The sequence below is a fragment of the Poromitra crassiceps genome (genome assembly GCF_964638095.1).
Source record: "Poromitra crassiceps genome assembly, contig: HAP1_SCAFFOLD_60, whole genome shotgun sequence".
NCBI classification, from domain to species: Eukaryota; Metazoa; Chordata; class Actinopteri; order Beryciformes; family Melamphaidae; genus Poromitra; species Poromitra crassiceps.
This window is the reverse complement of record NW_028152257.1, coordinates 77,501-101,008: the sequence shown is the minus strand read 5'-3', so window position 1 is coordinate 101,008 and position 23,508 is coordinate 77,501. Positions and strand designations below refer to the sequence as shown.

The window sequence follows — 23,508 nt, the reverse complement described above, 5'->3', positions numbered from 1 at the left end:
GCCGCAGCTCCGCCTGCTATTGGTCCGTGATCGGCAATCCCTTTTCTATCATCTATTTGACTCCAAACAGGCGAGTTATATAAAAAATGACCCCCCTACAGTTCAGTTCTGGCAACGCAGTCGTCTCAGACGGCCAGAACCCACGTCCACACTTCCCTTTAGCTCTGTGCCAGCGCTGGAGAAATTAATGCAGTAACTTGAAGTTAATTGGATGAGTAACTGTAATATAATTACTGTTTTGGAAATTGTAATAACTTACCTTACTAGTTACTGGGAAAGTAATAAAATGACAGTAACGAGTTACTTTACTTTACTGCTGAACACTGCTGATGGACCGTATGTATACTAGAAATATTGCGTGTTCGAGCAGTGGAGCGATTGTGCGCCGCGCAGCAGCCCCTCCCTCCACCTGTAGGTGTGAGATCAGATATTCATGAACTCACTATAGTTGTGTTTTCACGTCTACTGAAGTCGTTTTAGCCGACATGACATTTGCTAAATGTGTACACACACACACACACACACACACACACACACACACATACACACACACACACACACACACACACACACACACACACACACACACATACATAGTGTCGGCTCAAATCTACAAAGTTTCTATAAGGAAGTGTTTCACATTTCAACTCTCTACATGGAGATGTGGACCACAGACAGTAGTTATACTTTCTCAGTAGTGGTCTGTATGAAGCTGGTGGCTGCTCCGCTCCGCTCCTATCTGCTGACCTGTTTCAACACAGGCTGATCACATGGCCTTGAAGTGCGTTCCGGGTTTTCTGGATGAAATATGCGGCGGCCGGTTGGTGGGCACAAAGCTGGAGTGGAGCGCGAGGTTAATCCTGTTGGACTCGCTAAGAACACAGCTGAGAGACAGAGGGAGGGGCTTCACCACATTCCTTTCTAAATGGAAATCCAAAACCACCAGATTCCTGCAGGTCACTGTGGATCCACTGTCTCCAGTCTGCCCCCAGTCTGTCCACTGTCTCCAGTCTGCCCCCAGTCTGTCCACTGTCTCCAGTCTGTCTACTGTCTCCAGTCTGTCCACTGTCTCCAGTCTGCCCCCAGTCTGTCCACTGTCTCCAGTCTGTCCCAAGTCTGTCCACTGTCTCCAGTCTGCCCCCAGTCTGTCCACTGTCTCCAGTCTGTCCCAAGTCTGTCCACTGTCTCCAGTCTGCCCCCAGTCTGTCCACTGTCTCCAGTCTGTCCCAAGTCTGTCCACTGTCTCCAGTCTGCCCCCAGTCTGTCCACTGTCTCCAGTCTGTCCCAAGTCTGTCCACTGTATCCAGTCTGCCCCAAGTCTGTCCACTGTCTCCAGTCTGTCTCCAGTCTGTCCACTGTCTCCAGTCTGCTCCAAGTCTGTCCACTGTCTCCAGTCTGTCTCCAGTCTGTCCACTGTCTCCAGTCTGTCCACAGTCTGTCCACTGTCTCCAGTCTGCCCCAAGTCTGTCCACTGTCTCCAGTCTGTCCCCAGTCTGTCCACTGTCTCCAGTCTGCCCCAAGTCTGTCCACTGTCTCCAGTCTGTCCACTGTCTCCAGTCTATCCCCATTCTGTCCACTGTCCCATCTGTCCACTGTCTCCAGTCTGTCCACTGTCTGTCCACTGTCTCCAGTCTGTCCACTGTTTGTCCCCTGTCACTGACAGACAGGGGCGCTCCAGAGGTTTCACCTTCAGGACATAACCTGTCTCCTTTCCTATCTTGTCTCCTCTCTCCTGACCTCTCTCCTCTCCTGTCTCCTCTATCCTCAGCTCCAGTCATCGTCACTGCTCCAGGTGATGTTTACAACGTCAGTGGCTCACAGGTTTACCTGAGCTGTGAGGCCATCGGAGTCCCTACACCCGTGGTCACCTGGAAGAAGGTAGAATACACTTCATATTATTATTATAATAGTTTAATACATACAGTTTATTAACACATGCATCTGGAAGAAGGAATAGCATACAATATATATATATATATATATACACACATGTTATTAGAATTGTCACTGAACTGATTATGGAGTGCCACAGGGCCAGTGATTCCCAAAGTGTGGTGGGCCAAGGAGAGACTGCAGGTGGGCTGCGAATACACACACACACACACACACACACACACACACACACACACACACACACACACACACACGCACACACGCACACACGCACACACGCACACACACACACACACACGTACAGTCTACCAAAAAGAAAATTCTGGAAGGGGGTCATTTTCAAGCTGGTTGAATGAGAGAGATAATGAATGAGAGAGATAATGAATGAGAGAGATAATGAATGAGAGAGATAATGAATGAGAGAGATAATGAATGAGAGAGATAATGCCATTTTAAGCTCCCGGCAGACGCCATCTTGAAAATGACCCCTTTCTGGGAATGTTCATTTGGGTAGACTTTTAGTATGTTATTTAACATGCCCAACACCTTGACGGAATTTCTTAGAATTTGGCTCAAACGTCCACCTGGACTCAAGGATAAACTGATTACTGTTAATGCAATATCTCATTAACGCCTTGACGGAATTTCTTCACATTTGGCTCAAAAGTCTTGACAGACATGGATGTCGACTGCTCACTTGTTGGCGGAGGCGTATATCTGCAGTGCGGTCGTTCTACTTAACATTGAGCACTTTACTCCACTTTACACCTGCTTTCAAACGCCCAGCGGCAGGCAGCAGCCCCAGAGCTGTGCACCTGAAACAGCTTGTGTTCTAATCATGTCAAGAAGAAACTAACGTACACATTCTTTCCTCATTTCAACCCAATTTCAACCCAGTGTGAGTAACGTTACAAGTTACAAGTTAACGTTACAACTTGTTTGACTATGATGTTATGAAGTAGCACAGATACACAGCTCTGCTTGATGAGCTGAGAGAGCAGGGAGAAGTCCGCTAACTGAATAAATTCACATTTCGTGGCAAATAGCCACGCTCCGACCGTGTCTAATGCTACTTCCACAGTTGGGTCAGACTGAGAGCAGTTGGATGAAAATCGGGACCTTCAGGACAGATGAGGAGCTCCGGTACCACCGGTGTTGTCACGAGTTCATAAGCGAAGGAGAAAGTTTACTATGAGCCGTGGACAGTGCCGAGTCCTATTTTCAACCCAATACAACCTTGATCTTTACATAAGCCATAATACAACCTTCTGTCTACTGAAAAGACAAAACACAATGTTATCTCTCCCTCTCTGCTTTGTCATTCCAAGCAGCTCACTTGAGAGACGTCTGAGAGGGACAACCATAGATCATTATTGAACAGAGTCAATATATGATCAATAACCAATCAATTAGGGCTGTGCAATAAAATCGATACGGCAATATATCGCGATATTTTGCCTGACGATATTGTATCGATATTTGGACGAAAAGTATCGATATTTAAAAAATAAAGAAAATAAAAATTGCAGGCCATGCCATGCCAGGCCACCGGGCATCTGCATCTGGTGATTCCCACCCCTAATCGATACTGTATCGATATTTGGTAAATGGCCTGCATTTATATAGCGCTTTTATCCAAAGCGCTTTACAATCAGTAGATAGTCTACATTCACCCATTCATACACCGATGGCGGCAGGCTGCCGCGCAGGGTGCCTACACACCATCGGGAGCAAGGAGGGTTAAGTGTCTTGCCCAAGGACACAACGACAGCAGCTGGGAGGGAGCGGGGATCGAACCGCCAACTCTTGCGTCATTGGCCGACCCGCTCTACCTCCTGAGCTAAAGCCGCCCCGATATTTCCCATATCGATGTTTTTGCACAGCCGTGCTGCGTTCAGTAACACAACATCTCATGTTGTCCGTTGATGATTATTTGGCTGCATTGAATTTTTAGGGTTTTGTAAGATTAGCTCCTTGGTCTTTGAGACATTTATTTCTAAGGAGCTTGTTGAACACCAATTTTGAAGCCTCAAAACATCTCGCCACAGACGAGATCAACGTTACCGGAGTTGCTGTTCTTTGTCAGCAGGATATCTCAAAAAGTTATTCATGGATTTGCACAAAACTTGAGAGAAAAGCAGGTCTTGGGCCAATTTAAAAATTATTAACTCTCCACGCCCACTGGACAAAAGGGGGCGTGGGAATGGATGTGTTCAATCACAAACAGGCGCCTAACCTCCAAACGGATTCACCTAACACCACAAAACTTTGTAGAAAGGTTTGTCATGGGCCAAGGTCAATGCCTAACTGATTCACTTTCCACACATGTGGCATGTGTCCTGGCCACATGCCAGGGCACAAAGGCCAGTGCTCTATTGACATCGTGAAGAGTGATTTTTCTGAAATGTGTGTTAAAATGAGCCAATGACACATAATTTGCATAGAGCAGCTACATTAAACTGAGACCACTGATGCTTTTAAAGCTACTGACAGTAGCAGGCTGGTAGCAGGGCACTGTCAAGGTGGCCTTAGGGATCTCAGGGCATCACAGCCAGAGGGAGCGTAATTCCCACCCCGTTTCCACTAACCAAAAAGGGGCAATGGCCGTGGCCAATCATCACAAAACGGCGCTTAATTCCACACAGACTCACATAACGCCACAATACTTGTAGTTGTACTTGTAGGTCATGGGCCACCTTAGAACTGATTCTTTCCACGCACACTGGCCAAAAGCGGGTGTGGCAATGGGTGTGTCCATTCACAAAAAGGCATGTAACTTCCAAACAGATTCACGTAACACCACGGAACGTTGTAGAAAGGTTGGTCATGGGCCAAGGATGCACAAAGCATGGCACCCATTCTATCCTCTCCCACTATTCCGCCACTATTCTAAAGCATGGCACCCATTCTACCCTAAAGCGTGGCACCCATTCTATCCTATATTTCCATATATTTTCTATATTTCTCTATCGTATGATTGTTCGATGTATTGTTATTATTACTACTGTAATTTGCTACTGTTGTGTCAGCTTCATCCTTCATCCTTATCCTGTTCTCTCCATATACTCTCTCATACTCCCCTTGCTCTCCCTCCCCACCCCCTCCCCTTCCCTTCTCCTGCTCTCTCCTCCGCTCTCTCCTATATTTCTATATTTTCTATATGTTTCTATCAATTGTTCAATGTGTTATCATTACTACTGTAATTTACTACTGTTGTGTCAGCTAGAATTAGCTAGACATATTTTCTGTGAAGCCCTCTGGGACATGCTTGTGAATTAGGGCTATACAAATAAACTTGACTTGACACTGATTCACTTTCCACGCCCACTAGCCAAAAGTGGGCAAGGCCAATCACAAGAAGGCGCATAACATCCAAACGGATTCACGTAACCATAATACTTTGTAGAAAGGTTGGCAGAGGTATGCACTCTACCGAGTGCTCTCTACACTTACACTCTGTGTCAAACTCATGCCAGAACCCTCAACTGTGTTTTGGCTCATTTTGGTTGATGCTAGAATGGATCGGCGAGAGGGACGTAACTCCCCCTGAGCCTAACCCCAACCAACCATCACTCCTCATGTCCCTCCGACCAATCCATTCTAGCATCAGCCGCACATTTTGGAGGGCCGTGTGTGTGAAGTTTGTGTCGCACTTTTATTGTGATTGTAAAATAAAATAATTGCTGTAGCGCCCCCTATGGATGCACTTTTGTGTGTGTGACCAAACTCATGCCAGACCTGTTGTGGCAACGGCAACGGCACGCATTGCAACTGTGTGAAGTGTGTTGGGCTCTTATTGTGAAGGCGTAAAATGTACAGTATGGGGCACTTCAGCAATATTTTAGGTATTTTACGCCTTGAGGGAGTGTACGCCCTACTTGTGATACGCCATAGTTGTGAGAGAATACGCCCGGAACCCTACTGGTGGCCAGTACAGGTACAAGCAACTTCTGGTTGCTTCTCCCACTGCAGTTCGTGAGTGGGACCATCACCAGTGGGGTTTTGTCGGTGCAGGCGGGTGCGCGTGTTCATGCTGCGCTGCTCCAGAGACAGAGCTTCCTGTTTCCTGTTGAGATCCAGCAGCATGCGGGTGTGATGCAGCCTCATCCTCTGCAGAGAGTGTTGAGTATCACACAGCTTGTGTTTCAGAGCCCTGATGGTGGCTTCCAGCTGCTTGACTTCATCGACCAGACCATACTGAACCTTGTCTCTGCAGAGGTCCATGCCGGGTCGGTTGGTCCTGTTCTCCAGCCGTGTGTGAGCCAGCTTCAGCGAGGCCGTCTGCAGCTGGATGTCCTCATCCAGACTGTGGATATTACTCTCCAAGTTTCTCATCTCATCCTCAGTATTTCTCACTTGCCACTGCAGCTCATCGTGGGCCTGCTCTACATGGTGATTGCGCTTGCGGATGGCAAACTCTATAGCGGTGCGCTTTGCGTCCAACTCATTCTGCAGCCGGTCTCTGGTGAGACTGGTGTCCAGCCTCATTTGCTGGGAAACCTGCATCGCCTCCTGGGCTCGAGCCACGTTGTACTGGCTGAACTGGATCCACTCCTGAGGGGTGGAGGAGTCTATGGGTGTGCGGGTGGGGTTGGTCCACAGAGAGATCTCAGGCGACTTCACAGTGAGTGACTTGCAGGTCATGTCAATGTCCAGGGCCAACATCTTGTTCTGGAGGTCGAGGGTCAGCTCGTGTCGAGCAGAATGCAGAAGAGACAGCTGCTCTAAGGCGTTGTTGACATGCTCCCGGAGTTCCCCTTGCACCCTCTTGATCAGCTCCACCTCTGCCTTCAGCTGCTCCTCAACCGGGTCGCTGACCAACTCGTACCCACGCCGGCCCTCCCGTAGGGTCATGCACTCTGCTCCCACATCCAGGGGCACCACGGTCGCAGCCAGCGCCTGCACCGTCTGCTCTTTAGAAAGGGTCAGAGCATCTATCTCTCTGTCCACTTCCTGTGCGCAGGCTTCCAGTGCCTCCTTAAACTGTGCAATGTCCCAAACCCTGTCACTCAACCTGTGGCTGGTATCGCTCTCGTCCCAGAATGTTTTGCTGCTGGTCTCATTGCGCAGGGTTCTCCCTTCCTGCCGGATGACATTAGAGACATGTTGCTGGTGTTCTGCCATTGAGGACAGCTGCTGGTTGTTGCCGGACCATTCTGACACACTGTGGTGCAGACCGGGCTTCACATGAAGAGTCGCCATTCCACTGTGGAGTTTATTGAACATTGAATAAGTCGGTTGTGCCAGTGTTCTGGACTGTTCACATCCCACACAGACACACCACCAATTATAGTACTAGGGTGGTGTCTTCTTCTTCCAATGTGACATCATCAGTGATGTCATAAATCCCTCTGACAATTGTTTGAGTTGCCTCACTGATGACAGCATCACTGAAATCATCACATGATAATTGCTTGAGTGGCATTACTGATTACATCATCACTGATGACATCACTCACTGATCTCATCTTCACCGAATTGCTCAGTGCTTGCTAAATCTCTTATCAAGTAATTGTAAGCTTTAACTCAACACACCCGCACGTAACATTAGCAAACGTTCCAAATCTCACCTGACATGGATCTTGATATTCGCCAGTGTCTAACCAAGGCAAAGGAGCAAAAAGACACCGCTGCTCTGCTGACAGCCTACAACATGATCATGAGAGAGGCAACAGCAGCTGGAACAAGCAGACAAACCCCATGCTTTGCCAAAGAGTTGTACGTCCTGTGTGCGGAGGAAGCTCTACAGCTGGGTTGTTTGGAGATCGGCAAAGCGTGTCTAAAGATATACTTTGAAGGGAAACCGCAGAATAATCAATTCTTCTGTCGAGCCTACCTCTGTCTGGGCCAGCTGGAGTCTCCGTCAGCCACTGGTAGTGTGGAAGAATTTGAAAAGGCCGTGCTGTGTTTTCTGAAAGCAATTGAGGTCTCAAAGGACAAACCAAGATACCACTTTTTGGTGTTCAATGCGTCTGTGCTGTACTTCCAGACAGTGCGTCCTCTCCTGCAGCCCGGGCGGCGCCTCCACCTGGTTCACTCCCTCAGGCAGGTGCTCCGAGGTCTGGAGGAGGTGGCAGAGCAGGACCACAGCTGGAGGGCTGAACTCATGATGCACTTGGTTGAGTGCCTTGTGGACTCAGGGAAAATGGAAGATGCTTGCAGTTTTGCCAAAGTTACAGCAAAATTCATTAAGAAGCACACCCCTCATCTGTATCCAAAACTCTTTACCCTACTAGTACAACACAAGCTGTTAGATAGTGGCCTGCTTAAAATGACAGAGCAGAGTGCCGTCTTAATAGCTATTCAGAAAATACAGGAACTTAAAAACAGGATAGAAGAAAGGAAGCATGATGAGCTGGAGAAGGATTATCCTGCCAAGCTGAAGGAGATTTTCAATCTCATGGTATCTCCTGGCATATCCGCTGCTCCCCGAACCTCCAGCCCTCATCAGAGCCCAACAACACCCATGTCTCCGGTTGACAGAGCCCCCTTACTTCTGGAGTTGGCTCTGCTGGCCTTGCAAGTGAAGCATCAGGAAGTGGCTGCTGACTGTTTGAAAGAGCTTCAGTTGGCAGGAGAAGCCACCGTTGGCCAATGCATAATAATGGAAAGTGTTCAATGTGAATTCAACCTCCTGAAGAAAGAAGGGAAGAAGAATGACTATTCCAAAGCCTGTGTGGAGGCCCGGTTGAAGGAGATAGGCAAGCTGGATCAGTGGCTCCAGAGTGCAGTGAGAGATGCGGACCCTCGGGCCATGCAGGCAGTGTGTGCTACCCAGTGGAGCTTCTGCCTGCCGCTCCTGCAGCAGAACCTTAGGAGACGCATCAAGGCACCACTGCTCAGGGTGGCCCAAGTCCTGGAAGACATACAAAGCATGTTGTTGGAGACGCGCTGTCAGGCCCACTCAGAGCTGGCAGTGATTGAAGAAGAGGAGGGGTGCCTGGAGGCTTCTTTGGCACATCTTGAGAAAGCCATGCTGCTGGATCAGGGGACGCACCGAGAGCGCCTTTCCTCAGCTCTCCACCTCCTGCGGCTCAGAGCGACCATCTACCAACCCCCCGCCAGGAACGAGGATAAGGCTGCTATGCTTTTGCAAAAAGCCAGGGAAATGCAGACCCAAGAGATGACAGATCACCGTGCCATGCTGGTCAACGTGGGACTCCTCTTGGCTCCCGATGCTTTCCAGATGGTCCTGGATGCAGACAACACCTCCAAAATTCCCATAGACAGTCTTGGCTCTGGACCAGTGGCTCAGCTTTCTGCTAAGGCTCACCACCACTCTACATCTGTAGAGAGTGCAAAGGAACACTTGGACAGACAAGAAGATGACACCAACAACACAGAGAGGGTGAAGTTGTGGGCAGCACTGGTGAAGACAGCCAGGAAGCAGGAGGTTTGGGATGTGTGCCGAGCTGCATGTCGATTCTGCTTGCTTTACGATAATGGGAGATGGAAGATTACAAAGACAGACAAAGGTGAATGGGTAGAGGAAGAGAGCCATGCAGAAGGGCTTCATGGTTGCAAAGTAACCCAAAGTGCTGTAAAGGACTTGTTGCACCTCTTAGTTGAAATCTGCTTCATCAATGCTGAGGCCACCATCCATAAGCTGCGAACGGAGGGGGTACAGCTCAATGGCTATGCCGTCCTGCCAGAGGAGAGTGGGGTTCATGTCTCTGAAGATGATCCACACTGGACTGTCTACAGAGAGTGGATCCAGGAGCTGTCTTCCTATGCCACCTCCAGCTTCCAGCGGGCAGCAGAGCTGGGAGCAGAGATCAGCGAGCCGTGGGTGGTAGCCAATACAGCCGTGTACCTGTGGAACTACAACAGCCACCTGCTGGCAGCTGGAGAGCACCAGCGCCTCCTGCCCACCTTCCAGAAGCTGGTGGAGACACTCAGAAAGTCAGAGAACACTGGGGATCGCACTCTGTCCGTGCTGCTGTGTGACACTGTCGCCCGGGGGTTAATCCAACCTCTGTTGACAGACAACACCAACGCAGTGCCAGAGGACAAGGCCAAAAACAGAGCAGGGAAAGTGAAGGAAGTGAAGAGTAGCAGCGTTCCCGTTGACCCAGGTGCAATGGAGCTGTGCAACTACGCCCTTCGCCTCTCCAACGGCACCATCCCAGGGGTGAATGTCCCCATCGCAGCAAGGAAACAGGTGGTGGCCACATGGGTGCAGATCAAGAGGCTCCTGCGTCTGCAGATTGGCCCAAAGATGGAGATAGGGTTAGATGATGATTGGAAGAATCGGTGTGTGTTAGCCATGACAAGCGTGCTTGTCGGTATTGAGATGATCCAGTGCAACAGCAACCCGAAGCAGATGGAGTTCATGGTTCCCGGTCTCTCCACGCTGGTGTCCATGGCATCTGAGTGCAGCTGGACTGATGCAGTGGTGAACTTGCAGGTGTGGAACCAGTTGGCTGCCTTGTGCTACCATACCAAGAACCACGGCTTGGTCTTATCCTGCACGGAGAGTGCTCTGCAGCTGGAAAGCGCAGCAGCTCAGAGCCTCAACACCATGCCTTGTCTTTTGTATGGCCCGTCAGCAGTGAATGAGATGCTGAGCAGTACCGCTTGTTTGAGGGGGTTGAGCTTGATCCACGAGTCCAATGGCAATCCACAAAGTTACCAAGAAGCTATGAATTTGCTCCTGTCCAGTGTTAGCTATGCAGAGAAGGCTGGGAACCCAGTGTTGTGTATGGCTGCTGCCAAGCACTACTGGAACACCTGCCTGCCTCTGACACAGACCCCAGTAGAGAGACTGCAGCTCCAAGACCCCCTAGAGAAGATCCTGAAGGCCCTGGCCCACACCAACACCACACATGCAAATAAACAGGACAAAGTGAAGGGCTTGGCAGCCTTGACTATGCTGAATCTTGGGAGTTCTGACCCCAAAGCATCAAATGAAGATGATCTGACCCTGAGAGCAGCCATTTACAGTCTGTTGTTCTACATCCATGCTGACAGAGCAGACTGGAAAACTTCTCTGCAGCTGCTGGACAAAGCCATCAGAGATATGCCCAAAACCCAACACCAGCTGCCCCTCCTTAAACACCGCGTATTGGTACGAGCTCGGCTGGGGCAGAGTGTGCAGATGGACATGCAGAGGTTCAAAGATGAAGGAGAGCTTTGCTGTTCACTCATGTTGCACCGGGTGGCGCTGTGTGCTGGCAATATAATTCAACAGCTAACCTCCTACCAGAAGTCCATCACCTCTCTGTTTAGTGCAGAGACTCAGTGGCAGAAGGTGGGCTTTCTGTTGGAGTTTGGAGAGTGGCTGTACTGTCAGAACTTCCCCAAAGCTGATGCACAACACCAAATGCAATGGGCCATAGACATCCTTATACACATTGACACTGAACAGGCAGAGGAAGCGGCAGGCCAGTCCAAAGAGAGGGGTATGATCCCAGTGAAAAGTGAGTACCCCATAGGAGTGCAGAGGTTTTTATTCACGCCATGTCTGTTGAAGCTGCGGGAGGTGAGGCGTCTGGACGGCCTCATGAGAGCACACACCCTGCTTGCTGTCATGGCAGACAGGACTTCACCCCAGCACCAGCTCAACTTACTCAGAGCCTACACATTTGTCCTGCAGACATGGCAGGTGTCCATGGCAACGGTGGCCAAAGAGGGCAAAGAGGCCAACGAGGCACAGTCACCTTCCCCGGCCACAGACAAAGACAATGGCAAAGGCAAAAAAGCCAAAGAGGAGAAACCTAAACGCCAGTTCCATGATGAGGTAGTTCCGAGCACAACAGAAGACTGGGCCCGCTACAGCTGTTCTGAGCAGGCCAGGTACACATTCAAAACCAACAGCAGCCCCTACTGTATCAACACACACAGCATCACCAAACAGAGCCCGTTCTATCTCAACCTACTGGCAAATAAGCTCCACTCACTCTCCCTCACCCACCTCACCCTGCCCATAATGCACCTTGCTGAGACTATTGCTGATCTTCTGGACAGGAGGAGCCTCTCTGACCTCTACCGTCTCAAAATTGTGAGGATCTGTCGCCAGTTGGGTGTGGAGACATATTCACCATATTGTGAGGAGCTCCTGGATCTCATTTGCATCCCAGAACAAGAACAAATAGGGTGCCACAAAGCCATTGCTCTCGTACAGGAGGGGAGGAGCTCTCACAAGACTTTCAATCAGAAATCTGAGGTGGATGACAAGGCTTGGTCTGGGCGACAGAGTGCAGATGTATGTGCTCAGGATATTTGGCTGGACAAAGTAGAGGTGTGCCTCCACATGGGGCTCTATCAACCGGCCAGGCAGCTGCTGGCAGGTGCCCACTTGGTGGCAACGGAACTAGGAGACCAGATAGCCATGGCAAGGAGTTTACTCAGTCTGGCCATTCTGACCTGTGAAGAGCAGCAGCATGCCCAGGCCCTGGGGCTGCTGGACAGGGCCCAGGCCCTAGGTGGGGATGAGGAGTTCTGGTACCAGCTCACTGTCACCATGATCAGAGCTGCAGCAGGCCAGAGAGACCAGGATGCACATACCAAGATTGATCAAATTGTAAAACAAGGCTGTGGGGCTCTGAAGCTTGTTCAGGAGCAGCAACTAAACCGAGTCCCAGAGCTCAGGTTCTTGATCATGTCACTAGAGATGAGAGGTGCAGTGGAATGTATACATGCTATTGCTGGCGGTGAACCTGGAGAGAAACTCTGCACCCAGGCATTCCAGAGGTTAATGGCTGCCTGTCATACACTCAGAGAGTGTGCCAGTGGATTCATTAAACTTGACTATAGAGAACAAGCAGCAGAGGCCCACATGGAGTATGCACAGGGCCTGAGAATCTTAGCCAGCCATAGTACCTATATAGAGGGGAAACAGCGCTACCTGTTGGATGCATACTCCCAAATGCAGCTAGCTGTCACAGTGCTGGAACATTTGGTACTGGATGTGCAGAACCTGCTGCCGCCGCAGGGAGACAGTTATGGGCCGTCACTGGAAATCATGCAAAGGCTGCCTCGCCTTCGGCTGTCCCTGGCAGACTTTTCCCTGGCCATGCTGGAGCAGCTGTGTGCTGAGGAGAAGAGCCAGGCTCTGGTCTGTGACAGGAGGAGCTCTGTTGAGACGGCACTGGAGGAGTTTACACGCTGCATGCCTGACCCCAACTCTACACAACAGGAATGGGTGTGTGTAGGCAGGACCTTGGGGCAGGCAGCACTAGGCCAGCTGGCTGCTGTGAGCCTTCGCTCCCTGGACAATGTGGAGACGAGAGCTCGCTGCTTGGGCCTTATGGGAAAGTGCCTGAGGCTGCTGGCTGTGCAGAAGGACCCCCTTTATCCCTCCACATTCTGGGACAGACACAACCAGGAGGAGGAGGCCTGGACTGACCCCAAAGCCGTTCCTGTGGAGGAGGATTTAGGAAGAGAGACTCAAGCAGAATCAAGCAGAACAGAGCCCAGGACAAGCTCTGCCAAAAGTGCTGAGCTGCAGCGGAGGAGGTGTGGGGCCCAGCAGCTGTTTGCCAAAGCCAATGAGACGTTGGGTCAGGCCATCGCCCTATGTCTCCAACACAAGCTGCCCTCCTCCATCTTGGCCGATGCATGCCTCAACATGCTGGAGTGTCACGGCCAGTTTGACCCTGTGGCGGCCGGCCAATATCTAGGCCTGTTCCAGAGCTGCTGCAGCGCTGCTATGATGGCTGAGGTCCTTAGTTGCGCCTGCGCCGACACCAGCGTGTCCCAGCTCTCGGCTCTGCTCCTCTTGCAGGAGGAGGGGCCCAGCACTACAGAGGACTCCCTCAACAGCTTCTACAAGGACCTGACCATCAATCCCAACCACTTAAACATCCTTGGAGAGCTGCCGCTCAACATGAAGATCCTGCTACTTCAGCATACTGTGGATGGGTCAGAACTGTATGGCGCCTTCTATCAGAAAGCCAAACCAGAAAATAAGAAAGCGAAGGTTACACTGATATGCTGCAGGGTGGCCAAGGTTTCAGTCAGCCCGAGGGCTCTGCTGGCACTTCGGGAGCGGACTCTGACCTTCGGGCAGGAAACTAGACATGCCGCCCTCAAGGAAGCCTGTTGCAACGCCCCCAAGGAGCGACAAGATCTCCCTGTCAGAAGCATCGCAGAAGAAAATGTAGCATCTCACTTCAGAGAAATTGTGCAAGATATGGAAGACTATCTGCATCCAATTCTCACACAGTTTGACTTCTCTTGCTTCAGGCACTCGGCTCCATCAGCATCGGTCCCCGAGACGACCAAATCCCAAAAGAAGAAAGAAAAGGGAGGTTCAGTTATATCATCTGTCAGCTCTCCTGTGGGGCCAGGGGAGTGTGTGGTGTTGCTGGCAGACAGGGGGCTGCTGGAGCTGCCACTGGAGGCCTTGTCCGTCCTGCAGGAGAAAGGATTGAGTTCAGTGTCCAGAGAATTCTCCCTCCAACATCTCCACAGTCACTACACAGAGAAGATCCAGAGCTCCAGAACCAGAAGTGCAAACAAGAAGTAGGAAGCAGGCCTCTTTCCTCAGAAGAACCAGAAAACCAACTTGAAACCAACGTGTACAGGTGGATGGGAGTCATTGCTGTAACAACTTCACAAAAGAGAAGCACGCCCCCATGTGGAGACAGGCGCACTGACTACAAGTCGCAGAAGACAACCACTATACAGTACTTAATGGTAATGTACAGAAGGAAAGATCAGAGAGAGCTACGGTAGTAGAGGCAACACAGGGGAAGCCCAAGAAATACTTATCTCCCTTCTGTGGCTCATTGCAGTACTACCTGAATCACTGCGCCAACATCAAGCTGCTGTCAACGGAGCAAAAAAGGGGGCAGCACGGGGTCCGGAAGCGGGGCAAACTCACCATTCAAAACAATGAGTGCGGGTATGAATTTTGTAAATAAACAAGACACGTACAGGCTCTAAACTTTGGTTTTTAGCCCAAATATTGCCAAAGACCTCACTGATTCATGACATGACTTTAGGCCTGTCACTTAAGTAATCTCTCGAGACAGACTTTTGACTTGCATCGAAAATCTGTCAGCATGCTCCAAAGGGGTGAAGCAACAGACATATTCCAGACCCCTGAAGTGTTTTGGCGAGGCGATCGGCGCAACGGTGCGCCTTGAAACTCCGAACAAACAGACAGAATCTTTCAACAGCTCAAGTTTGTGGTAGATGGTTCGGTCAGAAAGTAGACACATTCCATTAAAAGATGATTAGGCGATGCCATGTTACTAACACATTATAGTTTCATAAAAAAAAAAACTATAGGCCAGGGCAGTAGTTTTGCTCCACATTATGACATCATCTGTGATATATGACCTCACTATCGTAGTGTCCTGGCCACCAGGTTGAGCCATCTACAGTATGACCTCATCACAGTCTGTGACACCATCACTCATTCATGACATCATCAGTGACCTGGCTACTTTTTTCGTGGGGCCATAGAACTATATTGTCGCACTAAACTTGTTCCAGACCCCTGAACAGTCGTGTTTCTGCAAATTTTGGAGGCGATCGGAACAAATCCAGACAGACTGACATGCTCCCAATTATAGAGAACCGCAGGAATGAGTCCAGAAGTATACTCGTAAGAGGAAAAGTGAATAAGGTTTTAGAATGGGGATTTCACTTGAAAGCATAAATGAGGTCTGTGGTTAACAAAAGTTTATGGGAATGCGAATTTGGGTTTAGCAGGAATTTATTCTTCACAAACTTGAATAACTTTTATGACTTTTGGAATGTAAATGTGTTTTCTTTATGCGTTTTTTAGAAAACGCTTCAAAAGGCATAAAAGTGCCTAAAAAAGTGCCTATAAAAGTGAAAACGTTCGTGAAGATTATCCTGCTGAACCCAAATTTGTATTTCCCATAAACTTGTAAACCACAGACCTTATTTTATGTATTTAAGTGAAATCCCTATTCTTAAACCCCATAGACCAGAGGTTCTCAAATGTTTTTCAGCCAAGGACCCCTTAGAAGATATAAAATATACCGCGGACCCCCTCATTCTGATTTGTGATTTTGGGCTAAGCTTTGTTTCCACGGTAACATGCTTGACTTTTAAATTGATAGGGTTGTTAGATTAGAATGTAATCCATGAACCATTTTGAGATTTAAAGAGCATGGTGCAGGTTAAAAAAAATCTGAATTGACATTTTGGGCTCATGATTACAGTGAAAACACTCCAAAAAGACAAGGATCCCCCCCCCCCCCCCCCCCCCCCACAGACCCCCAGGGTATAAATGTGGAGGAAAAGGTGGCATTTTATGAATGGGCGTGTGACATAACAACAGGAGTGACATCACAAGAGGAGAATGTTCTGCTGGGGCTGACACAGGGATGCAAAGTCATGGAGAGTGAAAAAAGGTGACAGGGCAGACATAAAACCACTCAGAAATCCTCATATTTTGGGCTGAAAAATGTGAGTGTCACCTAAAGGTGACTATTTTGCATCCCTGTGACATCACAAAAGGTAGTTCCATGAAATGGACCAGTGCCCCCTGCTGGTTACAAAAACTAGTCTAAACGCAGCTATGTGTGATTGAAAAAAAGTTTTTTTCCCCCAAATCCCATTGCAAAACCCCTTCCACATATTAACACGTTCACTGCCGTGGACGAGTTAACTCGTCAAAAAAAATCCAACGGTTGACTGCCGTGGACGAGTTAACTCGTCAAAAAAAAAAAAAAAAAAATTTGACGGTGGGACGTGGATCAAACCCTTTTACATCTCCTATAAAAATATGGGAGCCACCGAACGTGTACAACCCATTCCACCGACAAACTAAGTGGCGACAGTGCTCTCCAGACTAGAGAAAGCCGAGCCAAAACTGCAGGGAAAAGCGTGAGGAAACCATTCTCATACTGTAGAATGGTTTGGCGAAAACGCTTTCGCGCTGGCGCACAACGGTGGCGCACAACGGTGGGGGGTTCCAAAAATAGACTGGGTGCAACACACTTTGAAACACGCAGCATAAAGCCCAGAATCGCACAAAGCTTCATGAAAGCTCTCAAACGAAACCCCAAGAAACGAGCGAGCCCCATCCAGACTCGCCCGACGAGGGGCCGCCAGCAGCCAGGCAGCACAGACAGGCAGCAGAAACTTGCTTGTGACAAACGCTGCAAAGCCACCAGAGACACACCCACGGAAGGAGGAGTTTGAAGGAGAGGGGGGTGGGGGTGCTGTTATGGAGGAAATTACTGTTCAGAACTATTGTTTAGATGTCTGATGTCTTACTGATGCCAAAAATAAATGGTTAAAGTGACTGTTCGAATTTCACAAAAAGGCATTTATCTCAGCTTTCCTTTTCAGACGCTGAAACCATGCTGTATTCAACTGCTAATGTCTACATAACTACTAACTCTACAAACAAACTCTTTTAGACAGAGAAAGCACACATTCTATTAGTTCTTTTGAGATATTTTGTGTTCACAAAGTCCTAGCAGAAAATAATCCTCGGCTCTTGAAATATGAGCCAGAATCCTCAAAAAAAACCTTGGCAGAAGCTACCTACAGTAAAAAAAACTGTTGGCAGTGAATGTGTTAATGCAATGTGGTCTCCAACCTGCACCATGCCCTTTAAAGCATAAAATATTTTTATTTTCCTGGAAACTTTTCGCGGACCCCCTTGCATAGTGCCACGGACCCCTGGGACCCCCATTTGAGAACCAATGCCACAGACGTTTCCCCTGATGAACCAAAATGGTGGCGATTTCTGGTTAAACCTACAAAAATATGTCATCCCTGCGGCACTCTATTACAGTAGTAGTCAAAATCATAAAATCAAAGATCATCTGTGATTTATGACATCAATGATGATGTCACTATTGACGACTGTCAACAGTGACATCACCGATGACATCATCACCGATGACATCATCCCTGATGACATTGCTTACTGATGACATCACGATGATATCACTTGCATAGAATGCATAGAATTGTTTCTTCCACCATTGTGACATAATCCCTCCCTACTCATGCATTGTGACATCATCAGTGATGTCATAAATCCTCTCCTGCTGGTGGTATAGAAGCACTGTTAAGGCGGATTTGATCTAAGCTACCCTGCACACCGGTACTACAATAGTCTGCACCCGCCTTTCTTTCTGCTCCCTCACCTGAACATACGTAGATAATAGTGTTCTCCATGATGAGCACTTTGATGAAGCGCCCTGTCATCCCGACTGAGTTTGGGGCCAAAGTGCCAACCCACATCCGCCAGCACTACCTCAACACCTTCATAGATGAATTTGTCAAATTCTGCTCAGAGGACGTTGCCTTCCAAATGGCACTAGAAGAGGAGAGGGTGGTGTATGAGCGCAGTAGCAGCAAGACCATCTACCTCAACATAGTGGTAAACACTCTCAACAAGCTCCGCATCAAGAGCAGTTCCACTTCCTTGCCTGTGGGGATGGCTGCTAACAGGAGGGCCCAGTCCCGTGAGGAGCTTCTTGCGAATCGTCTGGCTGCCACCAGCATCACTGTGAAACAGCGGCAGGAGAAGCTGACTGGAGCTGCACTGTACAGGATGCTGAAAGCGTACCTGATGACAGAGCAGCAGCTCCAGGAGCACGGCTACCCCAGAGCCAACCCAGAGGCCGCCGGCTGTGCCGTCATACACAACCTGCCAGAGACAAAGATCATTGTGGACCCATTCACCAAGATATGCTGTCGATGTGGTGCCAACTATAAGGTCAATGTCAATGGAAGTTGTGTGCGCAAGGAGGAATGTAAGCATCACTGGGGACATTTCCGCACACATAAAGTGACCAGAGGCTGGGAGACAAGCTACAACTGCTGCTCCGGTGCTCTAGGCTCTCCAGGCTGCCAGGTCTCCAAGCAGCATGTGCCTGACAGGCGTAAAGAGACGTTAGACGGCTACGTTAAGACCTTGAGTAAGCCTCTAGCACCAGATGGTAATGCAGGGGTTTATGCCGTGGACTGTGAGATGTGCTACACAAAGCAGGGCCTGGAGCTGACCAGAGTGACGGTCATCAACTCCGAACTGAAGGTCATCTACAACACGTTTGTCAAACCTGAGAGCGAAGTGGTCGACTACATCACCCAGTTTTCAGGGGTGACGGAAGAGGACCTAAAGAATGCCACTATGACTTTGAGAGATGTCCAGGTGCTGTTTCTCTCTATGTTCAGCGCTGAATCCATCCTTATAGGACACAGTCTGGAGAGCGACCTTCTGGCTCTGAAGCTAATCCACAGTAGGGTGGTGGACACAGCGATCGTGTTCCCTCATCGCCGCGGCTTGCCCTTCAAACGTGCCTTGAGGAACCTTGTGGCGGACCACCTCAAACGCATCATCCAGGACAACGCGGGGGGCCACGACTCGAGCGAGGATGCCATTGCCTGCATGGAGCTGATGATATGGAAGATCGAGGAGGACATGGACAGAAGTGGATTAAGATGGCAGCCTGAAAATCTTGCTCCTGGTGACTCGCATAAATATCCTTTACTTATTTTCAAATTAGTCAATTATGCTTTCCACTGCTTTCATACGTTTATAAATTATGCTTTCCACTGCTTTCATACATTTATAAAAGTGAAGAATGTCGGATAAGGATAAGACGGCAAAAGGTCAAGAAACGGGTTTTGAGGTTGACGGCACCAAGACCTGCTAACGTTATGGACAGCGACAGACACGAGGCCTCCTCGCCAGAGATAACCAACACGCTATTTGAAATGCTTGTAGAGATGAAGAAATTGACGGCCTCAACAGAAGAGAAACTTGCCGCAGTCCTGAGATGAATGACGAAGGTGGAGAGGAGACTGGGGATGTTGGAGGATGCCAAACAAGAAGCTCAAGCCCAGTTAAACAAGAACCCTCCCGTTACAAAGTGCCAGCTGTCTGCTGTGGAGGACCGACTAGCTCAGGACAGAGCAAGACGCAACAACCTGCGCTTTGTAGGCAGACATACACGAGGGGGAAGAGAAGAACATCATCGCTTGGCATTATCCCCTCAGCCGGGTGGTTTTGAGATGGACCCGCAGCCCGCACCGGAGCTGCTAACGTTACTAACGGGCGACCCAGGACCATCGTCTCGCGCTTCCTCTGGTTCCAAGATGGAACGCATCCTCCAAGTGGCCAGGGACAAGAAGTGAGTCACTTTGGAGGGTAAACAGGTGCGCTTATCTTCCCGGACTACTCCAGAGAGGACTACTCCAGAGAGGACTACTCCAGAGAGACGCAGGCCAGCTCTCCATGAACGCAGGATGAAGCTTGCCATGCTGTATGTATCCTGCAGTGTTGATGGTGGACAACAGCCAATGGACTGCACACATTTGAAGATCCAGAGAAAGCAATGGACTTTATTCATATAGACGCTAGGATACACATTTACCACTTTTTGGCGGAGGGACTATGAAAATAAGGTCAGTTACTCTCCTAATAACAGCGGGGAGAGACATGGCTGTTCATCTAGAACAATTGTTCTCAACTGGTCTAGCTTCAGGACCCACATTTTTATCTTAGTCATTCATTCAATAATGTATTTCACAAAAAACATTGCAGTAATACACAATGCCTGAAAACATGAAATAAACAAAAAAACAATGTAGTAACACACAATGCCTAAAAACATGAAATAAAAAAATATTAAGTGCAACTAGGGCAACTAGGTCCCTGTAGGGACGATAGCAGTCCGCCTTCCGCAAGTGTCCAGGTGTTATGCCGAGTTTTGCACCCCCACCGCCAAACGCATCCAATGTGACCAATGTGAGAAACGTTACAAGTCTTCAACTGTGAATTCAACTCGCCTGTTTCCATGAAGTCGCTCCATTACACAGGCTGCCGCTGCTACTGTTTCTGTCTCCTTACCTTAACGCAATGTCAGGTTCAAAACTGAGCCCACACGAATCTAACGTTATCCGCCAGTAATTCTGTCCGTTTTCTGACAGCTAGTTAAATTCAACACACATGTTGGTCAGGATTTGTAACGTGTTAACATTATGGCTATTCGCTGGGGATTGCTCGTGTGACAACACTGGTGACATCACAGGTTCTTGAGTGTGAATGTAGAATACACTCCCTCCACATTATGACATCATCAGTGATATACGATGGTGACATCTGATGACATCACAATTGCTCGAGTGACAACACTGGTGACGTCACAAGTTCTTGAGTGTGAACGCAGAATACACTCCCTCCACATTATGACATCATCAGTGATAGACATCACTACCATAGTGACCTGGTCACCATGTTGAGCCGTCTGGAACTGAATGGCATCATTGGTGATTTATGACCTCATCACAGTCTGTGACATCATCAGTCATTCATGACATCATCAGTGACTTGACAACCCAGTTTAGGTGAAACCACACACCCCCCCCCCCCCCCCCCCCATATGCCACGTCACTTCCGCTCGCTCGCACCGAAGCCGGCAAGCTTGGAAAATGGTTGGTAAAGAACGATGAATGAAGATCACCCGTTATGCAGCAAAGCAGACACTTTATGGATCATATTCAATTTCAGTGATTGCCTAACTAATCGTACTTAGCTGTGTCTGGGTGTTTATGTTTCAACATGTCCACCAACATTTTACCTCGATACAGACTCAATTTCCTTTGCGCTTTCATGTGCTTCATGTCATCTGTGTGTGTGTGTGTGTGTGTGTGTGAGTGAGTGTGTGTATGTAACGTCTGAGTGTGTGCTTCAGAAAACACATCACATTAACTTTGAAGCGTGAAAAACAGTAAGATCATCAGTGCAGAGCTGTGATTCGTCTACAAAAAATATTGCTGTAGCGCCCCTTATGGGCTTTTTTTTTGGCAAATTCTGCTAATTTTGGAAGCGATCGGAACAGTGACATCACCGATGACATCATCACTGATTAAATTGCTCAATGATGACATTGCTCACTGATGATATCACTTGCTTACTTCTAATGGCTTTCCGGCAGACTGGATGCCTTGCGGCACATTGCTGCCTCTCACACTTTCTTCTTCCATTGTGACATAAATCCCTCCCTACTCATGTATTGTGACATCATCAGTGATGTCATAAATCCTCTCCTGCTGGTGCTATAGAAGCATTGTTAATGCACATTCCATCACATTTTTGCCTTTTAGCTAAGTCCCCGCACAACCTAAGAGCCAACTTCCAGAGATTCAAGTACCCTGCACACCGGTACTACAATACTCTGCACCACCTCTTTCACCACTCCCTCACCTGAACATAGATAATAGTGTTCTCCATGATGAGCACTTTGATGAAGCGCCCTGTCATCCCGACTGAGTTTGGGGCCAAAGTGCCAACCCACATCCGCCAGCACTACCTCAACACCTTCATAGATGAATTTGTCAAATTCTGCTCAGAGGACGTTGCCTTCCAAATGGCACTCGAAGAGGAGAGGGTGGTGTATGAGCGCAGTAGCAGCAAGACCATCTACCTCAAACTAGCGCTCAACACTCTCAACAAGCTCTGCATCAAGAGCAGTTCCACCTCCTTGCCTGTGGGGATGGCTGCTAACAGGAGGGCCCAGTCCCGTGAGGAGATTCTGGTGAGTCCGCCTCCCACCAGCATCACCATCAAACAGCAGGAGGAGAAAGTGACTGGAGCTGCACTGTACAGGATGCTGAAAGCGTACCTGATGACAGAGCAGCAGCTCCAGGAGCACGGCTACCCCAGAGCCAACCCCGAGGCCGCCGGCTGTGCCGTCATACACAACCTGCCAGAGACAAAGATCATTGTGGACCCATTCACCAAGATATGCTGTCGATGTGGTGCCAACTATAAGGTCAATGTCAATGGAAGTTGTGTGCGCAAGGAGGAATGTAAGCATCACTGGGGACATTTCCGCTCACATAAAGTGACCAGAGGCTGGGAGAGAAGCTACAACTGCTGCTCCGGTGCTCTAGGCTCTCCAGGCTGCCAGGTCTCCAAGCAGCATGTGCCTGACGGGCATAAAGAGACGTTAGACGGCTACGTTAAGACCTTGAGTAAGCCTCTAGCACCAGATGGTAATGCAGGGGTTTATGCCTTGGACTGTGAGATGTGCTACACAAAGCAAGGCCTGGAGCTGACCAGAGTGACGGTCATCAACTCCGAACTGAAGGTCATCTACAACACCTTTGTCAAACCTGAGAGCGAAGTGGTCGACTACATCACCCAGTTTTCAGGGGTGACGGAAGAGGACCTAAAGAATGCCACTATGACTTTGAGAGATGTCCAGGTGCTGTTTCTCTCTATGTTCAGCGCTGAATCCATCCTTATAGGACACAGTCTGGAGAGCGACCTTCTGGCTCTGAAGCTAATCCACAGTAGGGTGGTGGACACAGCGATCGTGTTCCCTCATCGCCGTGGCTTGCCCTTCAAACGTGCCTTGAGGAACCTTGTGGCGGACCACCTCAAACGCATCATCCAGGACAACGCAGGGGGCCACGACTCGAGCGAGGATGCCAGCGCCTGCATGGAGCTGATGATGTGGAAGATCAAGGAGGACATGGATCAAATCATTCTGCAAAACAAAATGGTAACAGAGACCGTCCTGGACACTCAGATGCGTAGCATGCGCCACAACCTCATCTTCACCGGAATTCGAGAAAACAATCCCGACAACCCCGAACAAGCATTGAAGGAATTCTTTTTAAGCGCCTTAAAACTGCCGTCTGGCACGGTCGACAGCATTACGT

The 23,508-nt window shown here is 49.1% G+C and overlaps 2 protein-coding genes and 2 pseudogenes across 4 annotated transcripts in view; 3 read left to right on the top strand and 1 right to left on the bottom strand.

The window, feature by feature from the left end:
* LOC310800766 (insulin-like growth factor-binding protein 7) overlaps nucleotides 1-23,508 on the top strand; it is a 48,498-nt gene that overhangs the window by 6,849 nt on the left and 18,141 nt on the right. Inside the window, exon 3 of the mRNA XM_083664695.1 lies at nucleotides 1,769-1,878. Within this exon, the coding sequence (XP_083520821.1) occupies nucleotides 1,769-1,878 (110 nt within the window). The remainder of the gene's footprint in view (nucleotides 1-1,768; nucleotides 1,879-23,508) is intronic.
* Nucleotides 5,812-7,095, bottom strand: LOC310800762 (tektin-2 pseudogene; annotated as a pseudogene). Its single transcript has one exon. The product of its transcript is annotated as a tektin-2 pseudogene (transcript).
* LOC310800761 (cilia- and flagella-associated protein 46-like) lies at nucleotides 7,469-14,759 on the top strand (annotated as a pseudogene). The gene is made up of 2 exons: nucleotides 7,469-14,358; nucleotides 14,631-14,759. The product of its transcript is annotated as a cilia- and flagella-associated protein 46-like (transcript).
* Nucleotides 18,011-23,508, top strand: part of LOC310800771 (uncharacterized protein) — a gene marked incomplete at both ends in the record, with an annotated part of 5,794 nt that continues 296 nt past the window's right edge. The window contains 3 exons of the mRNA XM_083664698.1: nucleotides 18,011-19,268; nucleotides 19,864-19,970; nucleotides 22,056-23,508. The exon at nucleotides 22,056-23,508 is cut by the window's right edge and continues 296 nt beyond it. Coding sequence (XP_083520824.1) covers nucleotides 18,011-19,268; nucleotides 19,864-19,970; nucleotides 22,056-23,508 — 2,818 coding nt within the window. The remainder of the gene's footprint in view (nucleotides 19,269-19,863; nucleotides 19,971-22,055) is intronic.